The following is a 25147-nucleotide window of genomic DNA, read 5'->3' on the forward strand; positions in this document are numbered from 1 at the left end:
GATTTAGGGGTGTTAATGGCATTTACCCCTGAAAAATGATCAAAACATACTCATGCTTGCTTCAGCTACCAAATAATCTGCCCTCCTGGTAGGTAGATAAGCACTTGATGGACATTCGTACATGACATTAAACTAGGAGGAGCTGTTGACTCCCTTGAGGGTGGAGGGGCCTTGCAGAGAGATCTTGACAGATCAGAGGGCTGGGCAATCACCAACAATGTAAAGCTTAGTAAGAGCAAGTGCTGGATTCTGCACCTAGGATAGGGCAACCCTGGCTATATGGACGGTTTGGGAGATGAGAGGCTGGAGAGCAGCCCCACAAAAAGGGATCTGTGGATTCTGGTTGACGGCAAGTCGAACATGAGCCAGCAGCATGCCCAGGCAGCCAGGAGGGCCACCCATCCTCTGGGGTGCATCAGGCACAGCACTGCTAGTTGGTTGAGGAAGGGATTGCCCCGCTCTGCTCTGTTGCGGCCTCACCTCAAGTACTGTGTGCAGTTCTGGGCACCACAGTACAAAAAGGACATAGAACTGTTAGAGTGTCCAAAGGAGGGCTACAAAGATGGTGAAGGGTCTAGAGAGGAAAGTGTATGAAGATCAGTTGAAGTCTGTTGTTTTTTTCAGCCCAGAGCAGAGCAGGCTGAGGGGAGGCCTCATGGCGGCCTGCAGCTCCCTCACGAGGGGAGCGGAGGGGCAGGCGCTGAGCTCTGCTCTCTGGGGACAGCGACAGGACCTGAGGGCACGGCCTGGAGCTGGGACAGGGGAGGGTCAGGCTGGGGGTTAGGGAAAGGTTCTGCACCCAGAGGGTGCTTGGGCACTGGGACAGGCTCCCCAGGACAGTGGTCACAGCACCAAGCCTGCTGTAGTTCAAGAAGTTTTTGGACAGTGCTCTCAGACGTGTGGTCTGATTTTTGGGTACTCCTGTGTGGAGCCAGGAGTTGGACTCAGTGATCCTTGTGGATCCCTTCCAACTCAGGATATTCTGTGATTCTATAGAATCATTTAGGTTGAAAAAGTGCCTCAAGATCATCAAGTCCAATCATCAGCCTGACCTACTGAATCCCATCACTAAAACACATCCTTAAGAAATGCCATTAAAAATAGCACATGCTTATGCTATAAGGTAGCTATATAACAGCTACTTCTTCTTGTGATCTCTACACAATTCATTAAGAGAAGCGAGAGGGAACAATTACATGGCAGGATTGAAACAGGAGTTTGAGAGCTACGGATAAGGTTGCTCTCTAGGCTGAACCGAAGGTATGTCACATCTACTGAGGAACAGCCAAAGCAAATGAGCCAGAAGGGCACTGGTTCCTGCAAGCATGGCAGGGGCACATGCTCATTACATTTTAATGTACAGGTGCAGTTTTTAGCATTGGAGTGAGAAGAGCTAGCTGATATTTTTATCTTCCAGCCGCTATATTTATCTTGACTACTGGGCATAGCATTCTTGGGTTTCTTTTCCTTGGAAAAGGGAAGAGGAGTGGTGATGATTTATTAAATGCATCTGAGAGCGCCACAGGGTGAAGGCTGTCTGTTGCTGCTTCTCTTAAATGCTTCTCATTGTCTTAATGCCTCAGTCAATCAGAATATCATCTGAAATGATAAGAAATAAAAATCTACAGCTTGTCCATTACAATCTTTGATGCCTTCTTAAAGATCAGATAGCAAAGCATAATTCAGTAGTAACAACATCAGATTGTATTGCTTCCTGTCTGAAATTCTTTTTCTCTTGCTAGTGTTCAGGGAGGTTTTCAAGATTGCTTGCAAAGGCGTTGGCAAAATATCACGATGGTGGCATTCAGTGTTTGCTGCTGGGAACTGCAATGTGTGGGGATTTGCAGCTTAAGAACAGACGTAACAAGCTTTGGTCTGTAATAGCAATCTTCCTGTCTCTCTTTCCATGAAAAGTTACTGAAGGTAGCGTGCCACAGACCCTGAATGCTGTCTGCAGTTTAACAGCCAGGCTGCTTATCTCACATCTTGTTATCTGAGCTTCCATTCCCTGTTTTGATCCAGTGATGCTCGTAGATGGGGTTTTGCAGCTGAGCTTCAGTTAGTGTAGTTCATTAATTTTGGTTACAATAGCTCGACAGTGTCCCAAGATGCTGTCAAGGAAGAAATGAAAAAGAAAGGTTTGTTACATAAAAGTGATGAGATAAAAATAACCCCCGTCTTTCTAAGAAATTTCACTGAAATAGTTAAATTTGTTTCCTGTGGTAAGGAATATTGCAAATTTGGCAAAAATACGAGACTATCATTTAATTTGCCTTTGTATGCTGTAAGCTACTATTCAGTAACAGTTTCCATTTCAGGTTATCTTGAAAAGTAGAAGTAGGCATTCAGTGTGAACCACATTGATAAATGAAACTATATAAAGTAATTCAACCATGGCAAACCTAAATTTCTGCACATTATCACACAAAGCTAAGCTACTGTGCATCTGAAATGTCTGATTATTTTGTAGTACCTTAATAACTAACACTTCAAGGAGAACAGGTGTGATTTAGCTGCACCTTATCTCCTCTGATTTTTTGACAGATGATGCTTGTTTATGACTCAGTCTTTTTTGGAATGAAGCCAGGAGAGATGGTCATTCTCAGATCGGACCCTGGATCTTAGTGTTTATGGAATATTTGCCTTGGTGTTCCAGTTTTATTACCCTCATGCATGCATAAAACAGTAGCACTTTTCCATAAACATTTGCAAAATGTTTATTCATATTGAATGGGACAAGAACACACAATTCAGACGAGTGTGATGGTAGGTCCAGTATATACTACCTGTAGATTTGCTGTGCTCTCAAAAAGAGATTAGAAAGAAAGGAAAATATTTTGATGTCTTACTGAGGATGTGAAATACTTTAACATTTGCAGAGATGAATGAAAAGGTAATTTATATTTAAAAAGCTTCTCTTTAGAATGGAACAATTACAAGTGGAACTAGATGATTATGAACAGTAGAATTAAGTGGAGGGTTTAATAGAACTGTAGAAATTCTTTAGTAGAGCAAAGTTACAGTGGGTATATAGCTTCACTATGTCTGGTAAGACAGGCTGAAACATTTTGCATGGTCTTTCCTTTGGAATTTTGAAATAAGTCTTTCTTTTGTGCTTTTTTCTATCTGTTGGTACAGTATCTCATGTTATAAGAACACAACCAATGGGTTCTCCTTTTTTCCAAGTGAAAAATGACACAGATTAACTGTGGATAGCAAAAGTGAGAGGAAACCAGGAAAAAGTAACACTCAATCAAACTGTGATGTAATGGTGGACAGCAAATTATATGGGAGTTTTCCATGGGTTGTGACACCAAAGAAGCCTTTGCAATTTTAATTTACAAGTAATATGGCATTAATTTGAGGGGTCTCGTCTCAGTGGTTTTGTCACAGCTTGTTACATTCCATGCTGAACTTAACTAATTTAGTTAATAATATCAAGTATGATTAAGATGGTTTACTCACACTTTATGGGAGAAGGGTGCTTATCCTGTTCAAGCCAAATGCTAAAGCATTTTCTGAAAGAAAAAAAAAAAAAACACCACAAAACATTTTTAAATTAGTAGCAGATATAGCTATATACGTACTCAGTGACGTTCCAATGATAGGGACAAGTTATTTATTTTTAATTTAAGAAAACTGCCTTGACAAATTGTTTAAATTATATCTGTTTGTAACCCTTGCTTATTTGCATCGTGAATGAAAGCAAAAACATCCCAAATTTTGAACTATAGAGATGAGAATGTTGTACATGCTTTGGTGCATAGCAACTCCAACAGAGGTATAAAATGATGCAAATCACACAAGATAAACCCAACGTTGCTATTTTTGTTAGTATGCCAATTTATTACAATGGATATATGTATACCAGAGTAAAGCTATTTTCAATCACCATTTGATGCCAACCTCATTTGAAGCTCACTAGTGCAATACACTGAAAAAGAACATGCTGTTTTCATTTTTCTGGTATTTTTAATGCCAGATTCTGTTTACTGTGGTTTTGAATCAATTGTGCAGGTCTTGGCATCTGGCCTTTCCTCGTTTTATATGGTAGCCTTGAACATCCAGCTAAATGAGACTGTCATGATCCTTTTTCCCTTCTTTGTTATTATGATTGTCACCAATAAAAAATGTTTTACTGTTACCTCTTGACCATTTTACACAGTGGATCAGGCTGAGTTAAGAGGTATAATTTATTTCAACTTCTTGAACTGTGGTGTGTTTTCATTACTGACTATTTGCCAAAAAATATCCCATGGAAATTCTTTTATCTGATGACTGCAAAGTGCAGTGAGTTAGCAGTTAGTTATTTCCCTTTCTCTTAAAACAATCATGTCAATGGTTTAACACTGGCCTGGTGGGAAGTCATCAAGCTGCATTTCATCATGTAGTATAGGAAACCCTAGCAGGGTGTCGTGTGATAGTTTCATATTTTAATACAAGTATGATTTGATGAAAAGCTGTGTAGGCCAGCGCAGGCTGTAGATGAAGTAACCTTGTGGCTTAAAACCATTGAATGGAAACTCTATCAAGTTGACTGTTTTGCCGCCTTCTGACCTAAAGTAGATTTAGAGGTTTTCTTTAATTCTTGTTCAGATGCTTTTGTGTATTTAATTTCCAGTCCAAAGGACCTTTCCGTAATACTCAAAGCTTCCTACGTGTACCTTCTCAGAAGCAGCAAACGTATCTCACTGTCAGTGAATGCTGTAAGCTACTTATTTTTATAAGCATGGGAAAATATGAATGGATCATACTGTGTTAGTATGAGGCTTCAAATACTGTGTAGAGAGAATAATGATCATAGTACTTTTTTCTTTAATTGTTTTTGGACATTAATATCTATTTGAATAAGAAACAAGTCTGGCTTTTACTCCTGGCAAACCCATGCAAAAGTTATAGAAGATCTGCTTTTATACTGGATGGCTAGCACATAAATCACATGGCTGTGGCACAGAAGGCAATCTGTTGAGGCAACTCTTGCTAATTATTTATCCTCAGGGAACAGGGTGGTTTAAGATTTGGACTCCAGTAACAGAGTACAGAGCTTTTCACCTCCTTCATTACTGGACTTGTTGAATCAGGGTAGTGCCCAAAAGTCATTACCATCCGATGGCTCTGGGCCTGTGTGAAATGAGTTATTGGGCTTTATCCAGGTTCTAGTGGAGAAATTCCTGTCCAAATTGCATAGCTATGGCTACAGCTGGCAAGGGTTGGCGTACTTGTTGGCAGCCACAGCAGAGAGCTTGAGGACTGAGTGTATATTAGGAGATGTGCTCTCTAGATGAGATTTTTATGCTCTTACATGGATCAATGCAGAGAAGCTTAAATAGATGGTGGTACCCACAGACACAAAAAGAAAGCCATCTTGCAGACAGCATCATTTAAAAAACAAGTATCTCATCCTGAGGGAGACTTCACTGCGGCTGTGGAGTGAGGCTATGTAATCAGTTTTCTATCATGAAAGAGAGAAATTGAATAACAGTCAAGGGGTTTGACACACTGGAAAGGGGAATTTAGTATTTAGATAGTTGGTGCTCTAAGATTACCGTGAAGTCTAGGAGGGATGGGAACCAAAAGTGAAGAATATTTCTAAGGCAGCGTATTTGTTGACATGGAGGTTAGTGGGATTTTAGACAAGACACATTAGTCATTCCTATAGTAAGGTAGGACTTCCATTTTACAGCATATTACAATGTCTTCCTCACTCTTCCTGCTGACTTCATGATCCTCCTAGTCTCACCTTTTGGTAAAGTTAGCCTTCAGATATGGTAGAGAACCTCTGGTGAAGCACAGAAGCTACAGATAGACACTAACATTTGGAAAAAAAAAAAACAAAAACACAATAAGAAAAACAGCCATACCTCTTCTGGGCACACAATTGCCCTTCTCAGTGGACATTCATAACAGAGGTTGTCACATCACAATTGAGTGGTTTCATCCCTACAAAGGAAACTCTCTCACAAGCAGTACTCCAAATAGAGGTCGGAGCCCTGGTGGACATCTGCCTGTTATTGTGGTGGAAGGTACTTTGTACATGCTCATGAGCTGCAGTAGATAAGCTGAGAAAAATCAACTGAATTTGATGTTGTATCGGTCTGAATGTACAGACTCTTAACTGTTTAATTCCCCAGTGTAGCCAGTGAGTTTCTCAGCCGTGTGCAAGAACCTTTCTTCTGCTACCTCTGTTTTTCTGCAGTTGTTCTATCTTGTCCTCTGTTCAGTAGGGATGGGAAGCTGGCTATAAGCAACAGAATAGGGTATAGCAGAGAAGCTGCCAAGTTCAGATGGGATAGAATCCCTTGCATTCAGGGCACTTGGACATGGGTCCTTCAGAGAGCTTTTCAACACCAAACAGGCTAGACAAAGCCCTTTAATTGCGAGACAGAGCCAGGTCTGCATGAACAGGACGTGTTTGTTACAGCGTGGCAGCAAAAGCAAGAGCAGAAGGCTGTTAGCCATCTCAACTGTGCATTTCACACCTGAAATCAGGAAGAACTTGTTTCCAGACTCTGGAAAGCTCTTGTCATGATGGGATTCTCTCTACAAGTCAGTTTTTGGAAGGGACTGCTGAAAACCTTTCTGCTCTGAAGTCAGACAGTTTCAGTGGGGGGTCTCCTGAATTCTAACTGAGCAGGAGATTTCCTAAGTGGTCCTCAGTCACCTGTTGGGTGGGACCTCTGAAATTCAGAGGCAAGAGCCCATCTCTTTAGCTAGGACTCATGAATTTAAGGAAAGAAACAAGACAAAGCAAGAAGAATTTTTCTTTATAGAAGATGAAAAAGGGTCTGAGAGTATCCTACTCATATCTCTTAGTTATATTTGATTTCATGCATTAGACACTGAACTGCAATGATTTTCCACTAGTTTTGACCTGGACGTGACCAGGAAACAAAATCTTAGGCTACATCCCCTATTTCAATCTCTTGGAAGTGTAAGTATGAATACCAAGCAGCCTAAATCATACTAAGTTTTCTCAAACCAAACTATCTCTCTCAACAGCCACCTGTGGTTTTGACAGCATTTCAGATTTCAGATTATAGTTCAGCAGCTCCCACCTGCCTCATTTTATCCAGAGATACAAACGGGTCTAGAGATGTAAGCTGCTGTTTACAGCAAGTTCTGCAGAAGCTGTTCTTGATCCTATCCCTAATGAGCTATGGGCAGAACTCTTACTTATTTAGTTGTGTGTTACGTCTTTCAATAAGTTTAACTTACAGTTGCACATATGTTAACCTTTTTTTCTTAAAAAAAAAAAAAAGGTTTCAAAGTGCTGAAGCCTTTCCTTTTTTTTTTTTTTGTTTTTTAAATGCTAGGTGTAAAATGCTTCCATTTCTGGATTCCTTCTTTGTTGAAGAAAAACCCTGCTGGAATTGTAGATATTGTGTTGAAGAAGCCCTTACAGAGGGCACAGGATTTCACTCAGTTGCCTCATGAGCTAGAAGGTCATTTTGTTGCTTTATGAGCTTGAAGTTTGAAAATTCTTGACAAGAATATTAATAATTGAATATTCCCCATGTAGCAGCAAGCAAGTAGGTCTGATTGAAAGAACTTATTTCATCTCTAATCCTGTGACCCAGGGAGCAAACATCTCCTGATACTAATTTGCTGTATACAAGCTGCATTTTAAAATTTTATGCTGTGAGAAACAAACACTGCATTTTCCCTTAAACACCTGCTGCATCTTAAGTTACAGCTATGAGCAAATAAATATGCTATGCATCCCGAGTCAACTAAACCACTGAGTTCTAATTTTTTCAAGATTTTAGAAGTATATTCAACTGCCACTTGTGTCATTAATGCAATTAATATCTTGATGCTGGGTACAAGAGTTAAAAGCCCATAGTTTGTGTATGCTTTGTAATGAGTTTTCTGGTTTGACTTTCTGAAGAGCTGAGCTAATCAAAACCTCAAATTGGTTTCAATGGGATGTATAGGTACTGAAGAAATCTAAAGATCAAGCCATATGAGTTTTGTATTTCACAGATGTTATAATCTGATATGGTGAATGATTGTATTTCCTGTGCATCACCCTGATACTAATATGCAAGGAGCGCATGATCTTCACAAAGCTAACATTTGTTAGAATCCTATGTCTTTAAGTAGGAAGCCCCACTTTCCTCAGAGCTAATGAGTTTCAGCATTTCCCTCAGTTTGCTAAGGACAGCTCAGGTGAAGAAAACTAGAGCATACCTGCTAGTTGTTGCCAGTGCCTTTCATATGCAAGGCTTTCCTGCCAGAACTGGCAGAAGACAGCAGGACATGAAGCTGGGAGGTAACATGCATGCATGCCCAGAAGCATAGAGTAGGCTTCCTTAGTCCTCCTAAGGGCATGGGCTGCTTGATCAGCCCTGCTCATTCTCCAGTCTCTGCTTCAGTGTCTTTCAGCTTGTTCTCAGTCATTGCTTTCCATCTAAGCCCATCAAGTAGATGCTTGTTCCCATCACCTCTGCCTGTTTGTCTACCCCATCTCTCCCTAGGGAGTTGAAGAGGATGGAGTTTTCTGTCAGCTCCACAATATATCAGTCCTGGTGATGGAGATACGAGGAGGATTTTAATTAGAGCTAAACAGTGTTGTATAATAACGCCAATTGTTTCTGAAGACTTAACAGTAAATGAAGAATTTCAAGCCTGCTCTTCAACTGCTCTGTTGGAGACTGTGTTCATAAGGGAGCCTTTAGTAAGGATTCTTGCAGGGAAGCAAGAGGAAAGTGAGAAACTGCCAGTTGAAGCTTTTTATGCTGATCTCATTGTCTTTGAGGCTTAAAATATTCACAAGCACCGAAAGCTGATATTTGAGTAGAACTGGGGCAGGGGGAAGAGCAAGTCACTTAAACAGCTCCTAGCCCCTCACCAGCATCTCCAGCTCTACTGCACCAAGTCCAAGTTTCAGTACCCTGATATTTTCAGGAGTAATCACCTCCATGGATTTCAGCTTTTTTCATTCAAGGACATGTTCTTGCATTTGACTTGGTTTATAGATTTTTAAAGAATATAAATGAACTATTTTTCCTTGTCTTTCAAGTGATGCTTGTACAACTCAGTGACAAAGTGCTGTTGAACTTGAAAGAACATCACTTTCTGTTAAATCTTTGCTAAATTGCATGTCCATGTTCTGCTCTGCCTTGAGTACTGTAAATCCTGCTGTTTTAGTTTCAGTGAGTATAGATGTGCGCCAAGTATAGAGATAAAGAAAGTGCAAAGGTGTAATCAAGGATCTGACCTATGTAGTGCAGTAGGAGAAAAGCCACACTCCACAATCTGAAAAGCACACCACCTCTCTGCAATGCTGCCAGCAGCAGAACTTGAACATCAGCACCTTTGATCTAAGGTTGCTGAGGCCCAGTAAACCTCACACACCACAGTGACTATTTCAGAGGCATCTAGAGAAAACTGTTCTGTAGTGAATTCCTGGTTCAAATAGCTTTCTCAAATTTTGATGGGTAGGAATACTTTAAACCATTCATTCAAAGTCTTGAAATCATGCTTTGAATTTTTTCTCTTCCCCCTTAATTTCCAGCCAGTTTTCTGGACAACATGCCCTTGAGAAGCTCCAGCAAGTTGAGCATGGAAAGCAGAAAAGATGGTGAGAGCACAGCACCTGCCCCTCCACAGAAGAAGCTGTCTTGTCAGTGCCATCACCATTGTCCAGAGGACTCTGTTAACAGCACCTGCAGGTTTGTGAAACATATTTGGTTGTAAAGCCTGGGAAAATTCATTTGTGGTCACTCTGCAGTTCTTGTTTGAACAAATGAGTTGTTTACACTTAAGAGTTTGGATTTTTTTTTAGCCTAGATGCTTACTACACATCTATATTTTAATATTAGGGTATTCACACTAAGTTTTGGATACTTGTATTAATTCTTTTCATATGAAAGGTAGGAGCTGGTCTTTAAGAGGTACGTGCAGTTAATGAGAGGGGACTTAATGGAGATACACTGATGCATCTGTAAATGCTTATAAATTTATAATCACTCTTCATGAAGCACCATTTATTATAAGAAACCTGCTCTAGATTTTTTTTTTTAACAACAGCTGAAATGTCTCTTGTAGGCCCTCAAGCCTTTGTTTTTTCCTGTTTCCAACACAGAATAAAGGTCTCTTTTGAGGTGAAATGTTGAGTATTTTCTTATAATAGCTGTGTACTCTTGTTTTATGCAGCAGTGCTTGGTTAGAGTAATACAGACTTTCATTTGGGTTAGAGTCTGCTTCCCCAGGGGTCAGAAGCCAGACTTTCCTGCCTCCCTGGGAGAGGCATGTCCAGCTGTGCAGTCCTGTCACCCTTGAAGGGTTGGCTCTGTATTACACTGACACTGCCTGCACCAGGAGAGGAAACCAAAAGTATCTGCAGTAGGAGCATGCTGCTCTTTCCCCACCCCAAATACAATTCTTGCTGCAGGGTGTTCCTGCAGCACATGCACTATTACTGCTGAATGAGGGTACTTGTCTACACGCATCTCATGCCAAATCAGGTGTTACAGTTTGCCTTTGAAGCAAGGTAAGGATGAGCACTTGATCTGTTTCAACTTTTTTCTCTTTACTTAAAACAAGTAAAATATGAGATATTCACTACCTGCTATAGTCTAGTAGAGTTGAGGGTCTGCAAAAAGCATCAGAGCAGGCCACAGGACTGGGTATGCAGTTATATCTGAGGTGAGACAGTCTAACACCATGTCAGTATTGGCTAGCTCTTCACAGCAGAGTGAAGAGATGGGTGGAGAAATCCCTGAGGTTGCTGAAGACCAGATTGCTGTTGGGTTTGAGCATTTTGTAGCCTTAGTTCTGCTTGGCCTCCATTTTCACACTGAAGTATATTGAAGTTCTGGTTGATAGCCATGAATACTACTTCCCTCTTTCTACCCTCTTCCTTCAAACCCATGCTCAACCTAAATGTTGGACCTAACTGCTCTCACATGGCAGTCCATTTAAAGAGTTGTAAAAACCCTCTGAGATACCAATTTGCAGTGTGATTCAGCTGTTTCCTGTTCCTGCCCAGCCAGAGCCACTGCTTTCACACGTGCTATCTTACATGCAGTAAACAGCAAAGATGCAGATGACTTAAGTCCATGAATTGTAAAGCCCAAGAGAATCCATGCTAAGGAACCCACTGAACAAGGCTTATACTTCAGCTGGGTAGGCCTGAGGTTGCACATTGTTTCACAAACAGCACTTACATTGTTGTTTTTTAATGTCAGCCAAAAGACACGTTTCATGCAGACCTACTCATTTATCCTATCCTGTGCTGTCAGCTGAATGCTGCCCACCTTGCCCAACAAGCTATGGTATAATTGGTGAAAAGTTCAGAGAAATACAAGCCTAACATTTTTAATTGAAATTCAATACTTCACTTTCATGGTTTACCAGCAATATTCCTTTTTCAGAATAGTAAGAATTGCTGTGGCTCCCCATACCTTGGGGTGAGGGCAATAGCAGAGTCAAAGGAAAATAGGCACAGTATCCTTTGTTTTTCTTATATATCCTTAACCTCTAGTCTAATATTTTACTTCCTCAATTCCCAACTGTTCAGATGGAATTAAGGGTGAAAGATTTAAAGGGAACTTGTATTGAGGGAGTTTTAAGTCTAACATTAAGAAAGTAGTTTTTAGGTATCTGGTTAGCTGCCTGGGTTGAGACCAGCTTTCAAATGATTTGACCAAGTCTGCTCAGGTCAGCAGGGATTATTAGTTATCTCTGTGTTGGGGATCATTCTGCTAGTCAGTCTGTAACTTTCCTGTTAGCCTGAATGACTATTGGCACAGTTTGAAAGCACTCAGGAATTGTTATTTAACATCACTATAAAGGCAACTTCACTATGGTGAAGTTCAAGTAGTATCGATTGTGCTGTTTGACTGAAGAATAAGTGAACTGTTCAGATTAAAAGTTATTGCATTAATTATCTTCCTCCCTCAGATGTAGTCACTAAAAGCTTTCTACATTTTACAGAAAATCGAATCCTCTCAGCATCTCTGAGAATCTGTTAAGACTTGAGCTGCAGTCAGGCCTACAGGTCTCTCAGCTGCCTGAGCTCAGCAAAGCATCATGCTGTCTTTGCTGAAGCTCCCACTGAAGCAGGGAAGCTTTGTGTGCCCAGGAGCAAGGGGGAGCTCTCAGAGTTCAATGGGAAGGCATTTCCAGGTGTGCTTTAATTAAACCTCTTAGAATAAGAGGTATCCCTATCACAGTCACTGTTAGGGAATTTCTTATGGGAAGTAGTCTGCCATCCCACCTGAAGGTTTTAGTCCACTACCACAAGTATTTATCTATCAGGTTATAGAAGCTGACTGTAGCAGCAGTGTCTTGAGAGTTTATATAAAAATGAGGCCATCTGGTGGCCGTTTGAAATCCTTTCTATAGCTGTGTTTCTAGAAGTTTGAAGTCAATATTCTTAAGCCACAAGTGTATCAGATCCTTGAACAGCCTGCTGTGTTCCTATATACATTTCCACTCTCTCTGTACTTCTATAGCTTAAGTATAATAATACTTTAGGAAGTTATCAATAACACCACAGCTTCAAATTCACATTGTTTTCTATACCCACAGCAAATCAGTATCTTGCTTGAAGGATATACTTTAAGGTAAGATAGTCCACAAGCACACCAAGTTCTAGAAGACCCATTACATGGATAGTTCCTCAAGAAGAGAGCTAGTGGCAGGGAGCAGTAAGGGACTGCTCTGCCTGGTGGACCAAGCCATGAGCAGAGGGTAATGCTAGGGCTAGCCGTGCCCTCATCCACCCTTACCCTTCTCCCCCCAGGGTACCTGAACGCAGCAGATGGCCTGGAGTCTTTTGATGGCTATAGCAAGTGGTCAGCCAGCTCCAGGAACAAACAGCAGCAGATAGAGGAGGAGACAGGCATCCTTGTACTGCATAGCTTGGACCTGAGCTTAAATAGAGCTCCTGGGCAAGGTCATGTGTAGGGAGGAGGGGGAATCCCAAGTGGGGCCACTCAGGGTAATTAAAGCTCATTAGTGCACTCCTGGCCCTGATTATTAAGATATTTGTAAAAGGTTCACAATCCTCTATTTGAAGGGTATGTTAACCTGCTGCAGTGTGATGAAACTTAATTCTTCTTTGAGAACGTCTGTACAATTCATAAAAGGCTTTCAATAAAGAAGCTCAAAGCTGCTTTGAAAACAACCAGGGCCTCATTTTCCTGTTCTATTTCAAATTTTGCGTGTACAAAATGAGCGCATGAGCAGTTGTGTCTAATCATAATTAATTGCATATTTTTAAAAGTAGTGTTAGATTTAATTGGCTATGACTGTAATGGGATTGCAATAAAGACAGAGGCTGATTAGGTACCTAGTTGTATTCTTTTTCCATTCACAAATAAATGCTGACAGTTTTAGAGATCAGGCTGATAGAGTTTAATTTCTTACTGTTTCTGCCCAACTGTGTCTTGAGGTAGCTTTGGTTATCTAATGCAATAAAATAATTAAGCTGCTTTTCCAGCATTACCAGAGGTGATAATTCACCTGACTGATTTTATTTTCATTCTCATGTTCTCCAGATGATGGGATTGAATTTTTATTGTAATTTGGTGTGTAGAGGGATTAAGATTTCAATAGTGGGCCAAAGCACTGAGTTCAACTCCTCTTTCTTTTAATCAGCTTTAATTTTTAAGGTAAAGTTGTATACTTTCTAATAAAGGAACCATGATGAGATGATGCCTTTCAATTTTATTCCATTTAACTTTATTTTTTAATGTAAGTGTTTATACAGGGCTGCATAGGAGGCAGTTAAGCCCACTTTGATGTTTAAAAATAAAAAAACAAAAGTCAATGAGTTCTTGCAAGCTCCACACTTTCCTCTGCCAGGGCCATATGTCTTATACATGACTCAGCAGGTGACTTCTCCCCAAGTGTTTAAACTTAAAGGCCAAATCCCCATCCCATGCTTTCCAGCTATGCTGCAGAAATTACTTGTTTTTAGTTTTGCTCAGCGGTTGCCCATACAGGTTTTTAATATATAACTTATGCTAAATAGTAATATAAGTCCAGTCTCCCTGTACTGAGGCCTATTGTATTATTCTCCAATATATTATTTTTTTTTTACCATGTGGGACTACTTTGGTGTTATTGTGCTGGAATACCTAAGACTCCCCTTGAGTATCACATTTACTTGAACCAAGAAAATATTCCAAAATAGCATACATCCATATTAAGGCTGCCCTAGCATTAAAAAAAAGCTGTGTCATGCAAATTCAACCATGGTGTAAACAGAAAGAATTGGGCTGTGTTTAAATGTTGGGAGGCAAAAGAAACAAATAAAAATAAAAGGGGAAAATAATAGAGGAAAATAAGTAGCTTTATTTTCGGGAAACTACAGGCCTGTCAGTTTGACCTCAGTACCAGGGAAGTTCATGGAGCAGATCCTCTTGAGAGTCATCATGCGGCACTTGCAGGGCAAGCAGGCGATCAGGCCCAGTCAGCATGGGTTCATGGAAGGCAGATCCTGCTTGACGAACCTGATCTCCTTCTATGACAAAGTGATGCGCTGGGTGGATGAGGGAAAGGCTGTGGATGTGGTCTACCTTGACTTCAGCAAGGCTTTTGACACCGTCTCCCACAGCATTCTCCTCAAGAAACTGGCTGCTCTTGGCTTGGACTGGCGCACGCTTCGTTGGGTTAGAAACTGGCTGGATAGCCGGGCCCAAAGAGTCGTGGTGAATGGAGTCAAGTCCAGTTGGAGGCCAGTCACTAGTGGCGTCCCCCAGGGCTCGATGCTGGGGCCGGTCCTCTTTAATATCTTCGTCAATTATCTGGACGAGGGCATTGAGTGCACCCTCAGTAAGTTTGCAGATGACACCAAGCTAGGTGCGTGTGTCGATCTGCTCGAGGGTAGGAAGGCTCTGCAGGATGATCTGGATAGGCCGCACCGATGGGCTGAGGCCAACTGCATGAAGTTCAACAAGGCCAAGTGCCGGGTCCTGCACCTGGGGCTCAATAACCCCAAGCAGAGCTACAGGCTGGGAGATGAGTGGTTGGAGAGCTGCCTGGCAGAGAAGGACCTGGGAGTGATGGTGGACAGTCGGCTGAATATGAGCCAGCAGTGTGCTCAGGTGGCCAAGAAGGCCAACAGCATCCTGGCTTGCAGAAGAAACTGTGACCAGCAGGGCTAGGGAGGTGATCGTCCCCCTGTACTCGGCTCTGGTGAGGCCGCACCTCGAGTACTGTGTTCAGTTTTGGGCCCCTCGCTACAAGAAGGACATCGAGGTGCTTGAGTGGGTCCAGAGAAGGGCGATGAAGCTGGTGAGGGGCCTGGAGAACAAGTCCTACGAGGAGCGGCTGAGGGAGCTGGGCTTGTTCAGCCTGGAGAAGAGGAGGCTCAGGGGCGACCTTATCGCTCTCTACAGATACCTCAAAGGAGGCTGTAGAGAGGTGGGGGTTGGCCTGTTCTCCCACGTGCCTGGTGACAGGACGAGGGGGAATGGGCTAAAGTTACGCCAGGGGGGTTTTAGGTTAGATGTTAGGAAGAATTTCTTTACCGAAAGGGTTGTTAGACACTGGAACAGGCTGCCCAGGGAGGTGGTGGAGTCACCATCCCTGGAAGTCTTTAAAAGATGTTTAGATGTAGAGCTTAGGGATATGGTTTAGTGGGGACTGTTAGCGTTAGGTCAGAGGTTGGACTCAATGATCTTGAGGTCTCTTCCAACCTAGAAATTCTGTGATTCTATGATTCTGTGATTTTGAGTGTTTCCTTCTTAATAGTTGTCTACTGAATTGGATTTTGCATGTAAGCCAAAGGTGCTGGTGAACTTGCAGAGGTACCCATGTTTGGTGCTACTGACACACCCCAAGTTACTCTATCAGTTCTGTAGACCTGTCGAGTCTCATATACTCATCATGAAGCCTGGAAAGCTTTCTGGGCTGTCAGCCTCTTAGTAGGTTGGCATTGTGGCTTGTTTTCTGCATTGTGACCCTGCTTGTCAAGGAAAACAGTTTGATCTGAACTGTGATTTAGTAGAGTAATGCAAGACACATCCGCTGGACTGGACTGGGCCTCAGTCCTGGGAGAATAGTATGGGCAGATAGTTCAGAGATATATTGACTGATAGACCTACATGAGATACAGTATATATGAAAAGATGCTCTGCTAGGATGTGTTGGGTACAGTCTGTTCTCTGTCCGTCGCATCGTAGGGTCATCACTGAACACCATTACCATGAACTTTATTGTAGTGGCTTCAGCGTGATGCCAAAAGGTGCCATGCACAGCAGAGTGTGGTAGGACAGACATCACCATCTTGAGGACTACTGGGACCAGAAACTTCGTCCTGCTCTAAGCCAGCTTCTTTGCTTAGTTACATCTGCATATCTCTCCTTGCCTTTGAGTAGCTGTTCAAACACGTGAAGGTGCATCTGGCTTGACAACTGTGCAATGCTCTTCTCACTTGGTTTCACATTACTTCCCTGATGCACAGCCACTCGCTATATTATTTTTTTCCTGGCAAATTAGCCTGTATTGAACACATTTACAAGGGCTCTTTGTTTTCTGGACAGTATCCAGAGACAATGTTTTGCTAAATTTGGCTTTCATTGTCTTCCTTAAGTGAAGGATGTGACAAAACATGTGAATTAGATGCAGATTAGGAGTCAGACAGTTTTTGAATTAGGTTATTTCAGCCAACCTTTACAGAAGTATATGAACTTCCCGGTTTCTGGAGATAAAATAATTTAACATTTTTTAATCATCTTTTAAAAACAATGCAGCAATTTGTCCTGTTGTTTTGGATGGAAATGAAAACAACAGCGTAATTCTTTCTGATATCAAAACCAGGAATATAAAGAGGAAGGGTGGACAAAAATAACAACATCCATATGGACTCAATTGCAAATGAAATTAAAGACAAGGAATCTTTTCATCAGGTTATTTAACCCATCTGCTTGCCATAGGCACTGAATGAAGGAACGACGTTGCTTTTCCAAGCTATATATTGCCATACCTGGCTGTGTCACACATACAGAGAGCAGGACAGGAAATCGTCAGCAGGCAAGTTTTGGTAGCTAAGGTATTGCATCTTCTGTGAGAAATGGCTGTTGGCCAGTAAGGACATCTGCACGAGCAGCTGCGGAGCTGTTGGCCTCTGTTCCTCTCTTCTAACATTTAGTAAAGGTCTAAGTTAAGATCACTTCTTTCATTTGGGTAATCTGTAATTGTAGCAGCACCTTCTACATCAGTGTCTGCCAGTGTTTCTGCTTTAAGCTCCCTCTATTTTCCTGGCATGTGTCTTGGCTGTAAAAATTCACTCTTGGCTGTAAAAATTGGCTCTTGGCAAATATGTGACATACCAAATCTGTGCTTATTAGTGATCACATCCAACATGTATTTAATCGCTCTCCTGCATCATACCCCAGTAAGATAATGCTTTAGTGGAAGAGGATAGCGGATGTGTACCTGGATGTATTCAATAACCTCAGGTTGAATTCCTTCTTTACTCACCAATCACAGATTCTCAGTCAAATTACACAAAATTCAAATTACACAGTTTAAGAAAATAATAATTCTGCGTGGGGAAAAAAAAGCAGCTAGGAAGTAGAGGATAGATTTTTATTATTGCTTTGTACATCAGCCATGCACCTACGTTTCTGTTTGTGCTGTCACCAAAATAAACATAAAGTTAGAGATGATACAGATTTAGCAGAATTATTTCAAACCTGTTAGAATAGTAAACCCATTTTCATTTCTACCACGGGCAAGTATGAGGTAAGGCAGTCAATAAACCAGCAGGGATGCTCTGTGCACTTTCTGTGCAGTGTGTAGTTGGTTTGACAGCCTGTGAAGCAGAAGAGCTTGGGGTGGGAAGGCAGGTAAGAGAGACTTCTTTCTTTTCAGAAAAGTCACCTCTACCTCTTGCTCAAATGAGAAATCTTCAATAAAACAAAGAATTCTCATGTTGCATGAACACTTTTTTTTTTTTTTTTTTTTCCTTAAAGGTAGAAACAACTTGTACCAGTATTTATTCTGCTCAGCATTGCTATTTTAATTGTCTCACACTGTCTGTCATTACAGACATACTGTTGTCTGTAAAGAATGTGGTTTACCCTTATTGTTGGAGCTGTATAGCATTTCCATTTTGCTCTATTCAATCTAATATTGTTTGTCTTTTTAAATCTGGAGTAAAATTGTCAGAGGGACTAAAGTGCTTGAGGATCCTAATTCCAATTTTCTGAAATGAGCTAAGTATCAGAGTCCCCCGGTAAGGAAGAAAAAGTGAAATAAAACTGCTGACTTTCCCACTTCTTTTTTCAAACTTTTTGACTTTTTCTTCCACCACTTTCTTTCAGTGAACTGAGCATTGTATTTATTTATTTATTTTGTTGTGGACTGCTAGCTGTGGAGTTCATTTTTGTGTTTCACTTGATTGCAATTTATTGTTTTGTTGCTCTGTCCCCTGGGTTAAACTTGCTCATTACTTTGAATCAAAGGCACCATGCAAACAAATAAAATCTAATCTAATCTAATCTAATATTCTACTCTAATGGATTCCTTACAGTCTCTCTTCTTGGCAATCCTATCATTCCTATCTTAAGCTTCAGCAATGAAATCAAGGTGGCTGTTGCCCAGAAGGGTTGCTGTCTCCTTTGCCTTGCTCATGTGCACAGTGTCGGAGGAAGGTAGAAGTCCTCACTCGCTTCTCTGAGAAAGCAATTTGTAACGTACAGCTGGTTACTTTTCAAATCCAGAAGTCAATAACCGGTGATAAATTATGATTTGAAGTAATAAGCTTACTGTGGCTAGACCCTGCACCACTAATATAAAAATACGCCACAGCAAATGTTTGACATGATCCTTTCCAGCATACGTCTATCTGTAGCTAATACTTACAAATTGTGTTTATCTATCCAAAGTGTAACAGCTCCTCTCAGTTCTTGCATCTTCATTGCCTTTTCTGTTGCTGCTCTGTAAGACTGCCCTTTCCTTCTAGCAAGGAGCAAATCACCTGAAATTTTGCTGTGCTTAAATTTTCTAATCCTTTTTTCTTTTTATTTCCTTTTTTTAACTGAGTTTGTTTCTTTTCCTCGGAAAAATACTCATTGAGCATAATAGCCGGTCTCCTTTTCCTGGGAAAATAACGGAGTAATTTATTTGTATGTGACTTAAATGCCATGGATTAAAGAGTTCTTTTATTACTATTATTATTATTTTCGGATCCTCTTCCTGCAAATCAGTCAATTTGTGTTTCTCACACGCTTTACATAACCCCCCCCCAGTGCTGAGAAATTAATGTAGAGCAATCTCAGTAAAATGCAGCCCCCCTTTCCTGCCCTCCTCTTGCTTTCCATAGCATGGAGGCATTTGACCTTCATAAAGGAAGGACATTTATCACCAGCACCATCTAGCCATCTGTTAGTATACTTGTCCTTTGTGCTGCGTGGTCATGTAAACAGGAGCATTATGGATCACTTCAGGCTTATAACCCAAGTAAACAGTTATGAAGGGTGTTGATGATAACTCAAGGACTCATACACACGAGTGTTGCAGTTTGTAATATGGCTACAACAGGAATCACAAATCACTCTTAATAATATTTTATGCTGAGTATCTCAAAAATGTTTCTCTCTCCAGGTCCCTGCCATGGTGCAGATAGCCATGCCTTGCTCCCACACACAGGGCAGACCTGTGAGCACTGACATTCGTGCTTATGCAGGTCTCCAAAGCCTTCACACTCTAATGGCTGCAGGCATTTACAGACATTAAGGTGTTTGTTAATGGGGTTTGTAGCTGTGAAATGTTGGAAAGGTGAGTATGGTCGCGGTGATCTGCAGTGCTGTCAGCTGTCCCGCACTGTATCGACAGGTTACTGTGGGTGTCCGAGTCCTCCAGCCTGCCTTTTTCCACAAGTGCAATAGTGCTTCAGCTCTTTATATTTCATGATGCTGTTAGAGGAAATACATTGTTAATGGCAGATTTTCCTTGCAAGGAAAAATGATGAAGTTTGTATTTAGCAGCACATTTTACACTTCAGAACCTTTTCATGATTCTTTCTTCCCAATCCTCAGCACTGATGGCTACTGCTTCACCATAATAGAAGAAGATGAGTCCGGTGGACATTTAGTCACCAAGGGATGTCTAGGATTAGAGGGCTCGGACTTCCAGTGTCGGGTAAGAAAACTTCAATTGCCTGGGTATTGCTTGGCTTTTTGATGCCTTTCAGTTGAAGTGCAGTCAACAGACATTACTATGGCTGTGCTTTACACTTCTGTTAATTTGGCAGAAAGTTGCTCCGCATCAATTGCTGAGGGGATTGCATTTACATCCCAGAATGGTTTAAGGTGGTGGCATTATAGCTGCTCTTTACAATAACTTAAGTTTTTGTTTTTATCACTGCTGTTTCAAGCAATACCATTGCTCAGAGGAAGTTTAAATTTAGAGAAATGCAGTCAAGTTCAAGTCTCCATGGTAAAGCTGGTCAGGATATTATTTTATGGACCACAGCAACCTTTACGTCTTACATGCAGTTCCATTTGTCTTTTGGATTTCTGATGTTGGAAATTCACTTTAAGTTGACGATGCCCTGTCTGAGAGCAAGTCTTGCAGTGGGACTGGAAAGGGGTATGAGCAGTGGAGCAAGATGGATCTGAAGTGTTTAACTTTTCCAAAGTTGACCTTAAATGGTTTGACATGAGTACAGGAACAATCTAGCCATGGCTGAATCATGGTTGGTGAAAGGTGTTTTGCCCAGCTTCCCATGAGAGCAGAAGCGGCACATAAATGAGTCCACACAGCAGTTCAGCAATTCCTGTGTTACTCTAGATAGACTATTTTTACAATATACTAAGTTATTTTTATAATATAATTCAAACCGATGCACGTAGGAGACTTTCAGATTTCTGTCTTGCACCATTAGTTGCAACAGACCCCTTTTGCAGTACAACAGAAATATGTAAGGGGTAAATTTCTCTCTTAATTATTTATATGAAGTTTTTTTAGTTCCACATGGTGGCAAGTATTCTTACTCCACACAGCCTAGAAAGCTGTAGCACTCTGCAAACCAGCAACCAAGCACACCTTTCTCTCCACTGCCAGAATGATGGTGTCTATTTACAACACAGATAATTACATGGCATTCTATGAAACTGTGTATTTCAGGACACTCCTATTCCTCACCAAAGAAGATCTATTGAATGTTGCACAGGCCAAGATTACTGTAACAAACATCTTCACCCAACGCTGCCTCCACTGAAAAATCGAGGTAAGGGGAAAGTACAACCAGTCCCAAAAGGATCTTTTCCTGCTGCTGTCTTAGGAAGAAACAAAGCCAAAACCAAAGCACCCCCCTCCAGGTGCACATGATTAGGGAGATGAACCTCATTAAAAATTGTAGCTGAATTTCTTGAGCTGGAGAGCAGTGGCTTGACCTGTAATTTCTGATTCTTGCTGTTACTCATGTTGCACACATGCAATGAGCACCATATGCATGAGGGTCACACGATATTGTCATAGATGTTGCATGATCCATTTTACAAAATATTCTTTGGTAAGTGTAACGTTCCTTCATGATAAATTCTTGGCATTGACAAAAATGGCCAAGATTTTTGCTGGTCAGCATTGAGTTTAGTCTGGAGATTCAGTTCAAGGTTGCAGGAGAATTCGTAATCGTAGCATTCTGAGCTGGAAATCCAAATTGGTGTGCAGATGCATTCTTAATTATGCAAGCAGCAAATACTTGCACAAATTCATGCTCAGAGGAAGCCTTCTCTTATATAAGCTGTTCCCTTCATGCCTATGAAATTCTGCACAGATGGGCTGCAGAATAAGGCCTGTGGAGGGTAGTATGTAAATAGTTCACTCTTTACTAGCAAGCCATTAAGTCAGTGAAACCTCATAAAATTTTGACTTCCGACATAAGAGTTATGTACTACATATATATATATATATATATTTTTTTTTTTTCATTTAAAAAATATCTTTGGACCAAGGGAGAAGCTCTGCAAGGAAGTTGGTATTTGTTCACACTTACTTAGTGTATCAATAAATATCATTTCAGTTTGGAAAACAATTTCTTCTTGTTTCTGACTGAGTTGGTTCTGTGTTAAATTACTTAAAAATACTGAACCAGTGCCTAACACTAGACATCTGCCTTATTAAGATTTTAGATATTTGGCTATACCACTTGCTGCTTATACAGAAAACAGTAAAACAACCTTTTGCTAGTGGCAGAAGTTGTTTGGATCAAAATTGGCTTCGCTTTGTGTGTATATGGGGTAAATAAAGCATTGTTTGAGCTCAGTGGTGGCAGACCCATTAAATAGCAGAGGGAATATTTGTTGAAAGAATAATTTCATAGAGTTGGAACAGGATTCTAGCTACTTTATATTGCATATTGTCTGCTTTATCATGACAAAGAAAAGGCAGTGTGTTCACTCAACATACTCTGAAGATTTTTGTTTGAGGTAAGCTGTGCACTACTGGTATGCTGATAGTATGTCATGGATATATAGTTCAGAAATTGATTCATTAGATGTGGCTGAACAGGGCTGAAGACAGCACCTTTATTAAAGCCTTGATCAAGTATGTTATTCTTAGTGTCAGACTTGTTTTAATTTGCCGTTGCTCAATTCTAGTTTTAAAGCTCTACGAAAAGCCATAGCTGGAATTGCAGGATGCTCAGTGCAGCCATGTACAAATACAGTGTGCCCACCGTTGCCAGTGTTCAGTACTCGACTGTGATCATTGTGTCCACTGAAAACATTTAGATTTGCCTATAATTCAGTGAGAGCTGTTAGACGTGTCCATCAAATTTAACATAGGCTAGAAGTACAAGAAAGAGAAGATTAACCTAAAAACAAGCTTCTAGGAACAACCTCCTGACCTCCAGGATTCCGTGAAAAATATGTATGTTACTCAGCATTTAAAAAACAAACAGAAATTTGGCTTCTGAACTTACATCCAAGGTCATATCTCATGGGAAACACAGCCTAGGGAGATCGTCCAGCTGCAGGTCAGAGGTTGTTGAACTGCAAATTGACCCGCACACCAAGGTAGCATCTACAAAGGCAAGCAGCTTATGTCCTGAAAGTGTTTTTCCAGACCTGGCATGTGCTGAAAGGCAGTTTTATCCTCTCCCCATGAAAAGAAAGAAGGACCATGCATGCGCATGAGGGTGAGAACTGGAAGAGTTAACACTGGTCAAAGTAAGGTTTTCTTATGCAAGACAGAAGAAGGTAACAAGAGCTGAGTTTACGGTCGAGCCCATCTCAGTACAGAACTAGCAGGATAAAATACCCCAGAGATAACACGAAATCCTTGTCCCAGCTGTGTGTGTGTGTTGGTAAGGAAATGAGAATCATAGCTGGGTTTGATATAACACCTCTGCTTTAAACAATAAAAGATATTCCTGGAAATCCCAGCAAAAGTGCAGGCTGAGACCAGTCGAAAGGAGAAATATATCTTTACTGATTTAGAGCCTATATAAGTAGAAGTGGTGGTGCCACCGTGTCTGGCTCCCTGCCTGTAGAGCCAGTGATGAATGGGCAAGGGAACGATTGGACGAACGACGGGGTTTGATGTGTGCATACAGTCTCCACGCCTCAGATTTCACTGCAGTTTTTACTTGGATAATCTTAACATTGGGAGCTGGGGGGACTGGGGAGGGAGGGGAACCTTTGTTATGCTGACTTCTCCCTTCAACCTGCTGCATGGCATTTCAACGCATGCATCAGCAGTGCCCCGCGGGTGGCGAAGTGGGGTGAATGAGAGGTGCAGAGGGGAGAAATCATGGCAAAATGACTGATTGGCAGGCTGTATTACTGAACATCCTCCTTCTGTCACCACCTCCTCTCCCCTTTTGTGCCAATCACTACTGACACCTGCACACATTCCTGTTTTCTTACAACCTAAAACTGGTGTGTGTGTGTGTACTGCGTGCTGCGTTTTGCTGCTATGTACGAGTGGTAGGTACATGATGAAGCTTCCTGAGCCTACTGATTTTTTGTTTTGTGCTCCCCTCGCCACACTCCTGGTCATAGCTCACTGCTGCCTCCTTGGAAGCTGCTGCTTATTCTCATAACCTTACTTCTTGCAATGTTGCAGCTGCCAAGGAACATACAAATAAAAAGCACAGCATCAGGCTTCTTAAAGAGCAGAGCATCTTCGTCACCCACTCCCTGGTACCCATCCCAGAGATGAAGTGGACTCATGGTTGAGCCACTCTGTCCCTCTGCCTGGAGGTGATCCCAGGTGCCTAAAACAGTGCAAGGAAAGGGGTATTTGTCCTGCTGCTCCCTGGGGAGCAGCGTGATCTGGAGGAGGAGAGAGGAGGTGGTCTCCAGCAGCACCAACCTGCCTCAGTTCAGCACAGGGAGCCATCACCTACACCAACACTGACACCTTCCATCATGTCTTGCCTGCTTTCCTGGCACTTGCTTCATACAGCTGCATACTGACAAATTCTGCAGCGTTGGTCTCAAGTTTGTGTAAGAGCTAAACAGCACTTCCAGAATGCCTTCTGGCCTTGGGGAAGATCAAACCACATTTGTTACGCTGTCAGAATGGGAGAAGCCCATTAGAAACATCGGGCACAGTGTTTGGATCATTTTAAATTATCATAATGTGATAAAGATCTGGCATTTTATCATCCCTCTCCCCAGCGTACGTACTCAGCCACACACGGGCAGCATGAACTGCATTGGCACATCTCAAGTTCTGGTAGTGCAGTGCTACCACTCCACACAGCTCTGCAAACCCCTGTTTATGCTCTTCTCAGCTGATGGGGTGCAACATCATGAAGTGTTACAAACCACACATTCTAGAGGGAAATACCTGGCAGACTGAGGCTGCTTAGAGCACAAAATAGAGCCTTTAGTCCTCCTCAGCAGCCCTCGCCTTCAGAGGAGAGGGCTGGATTTCCCCAGTGGGCTCTCAGTTTCGGCTTGCAGCACTCTGAGTGCCAGGCCAGGTAGAAATCTGCCACTGCAGTGGGAATGATGGGCTCCAGTGTTTTCCTGATAGACATCGTGTCAGTGTCCCCTTTCAAAGGCATTGGTCGTCGCTGGAGTGTTTACATTGTTAATGCTCCGGGAGCAGGTAGTGGCAGGTTAAAACACGACCAGCATTATCAAAAGGTGCGCTGGGAGGTAATCTCTGTTTGTAGCAGGGAGGCGAAGGGAAGAAATAGTTTGGGGGCAAAAACAGAGGGAGAAACTGG

At 41.7% G+C, this 25147-nt stretch overlaps 1 protein-coding gene and 1 long non-coding RNA gene across 7 annotated transcripts in view; one reads left to right on the top strand and one right to left on the bottom strand.

Moving 5' to 3' along the window:
• The window catches only part of BMPR1B (bone morphogenetic protein receptor type 1B), a 259932-nt gene that overhangs the window by 216536 nt on the left and 18249 nt on the right, over positions 1–25147 (top strand). For all 6 annotated transcript variants that reach the window (XM_068681764.1, XM_068681766.1, XM_068681765.1 and 3 more), the window contains 3 exons: positions 9518–9674; positions 20001–20103; positions 21091–21193. In XM_068681764.1, the coding sequence (XP_068537865.1) occupies positions 9535–9674; positions 20001–20103; positions 21091–21193 (346 nt within the window). In that variant the 5' untranslated portion in view covers positions 9518–9534. The remainder of the gene's footprint in view (positions 1–9517; positions 9675–20000; positions 20104–21090; positions 21194–25147) is intronic.
• LOC137856409 (uncharacterized) lies at positions 74–12870 on the bottom strand. The gene is made up of 3 exons (XR_011096430.1): positions 12757–12870; positions 3466–3518; positions 74–2111 (listed from the first exon to the last, which is right to left on the bottom strand). It is a non-coding gene; the product is annotated as an uncharacterized lncRNA (long non-coding RNA).

This window comes from Anas acuta, chromosome 4, assembly GCF_963932015.1.
Source record: "Anas acuta chromosome 4, bAnaAcu1.1, whole genome shotgun sequence".
Lineage (NCBI taxonomy): Eukaryota > Metazoa > Chordata > Aves > Anseriformes > Anatidae > Anas > Anas acuta.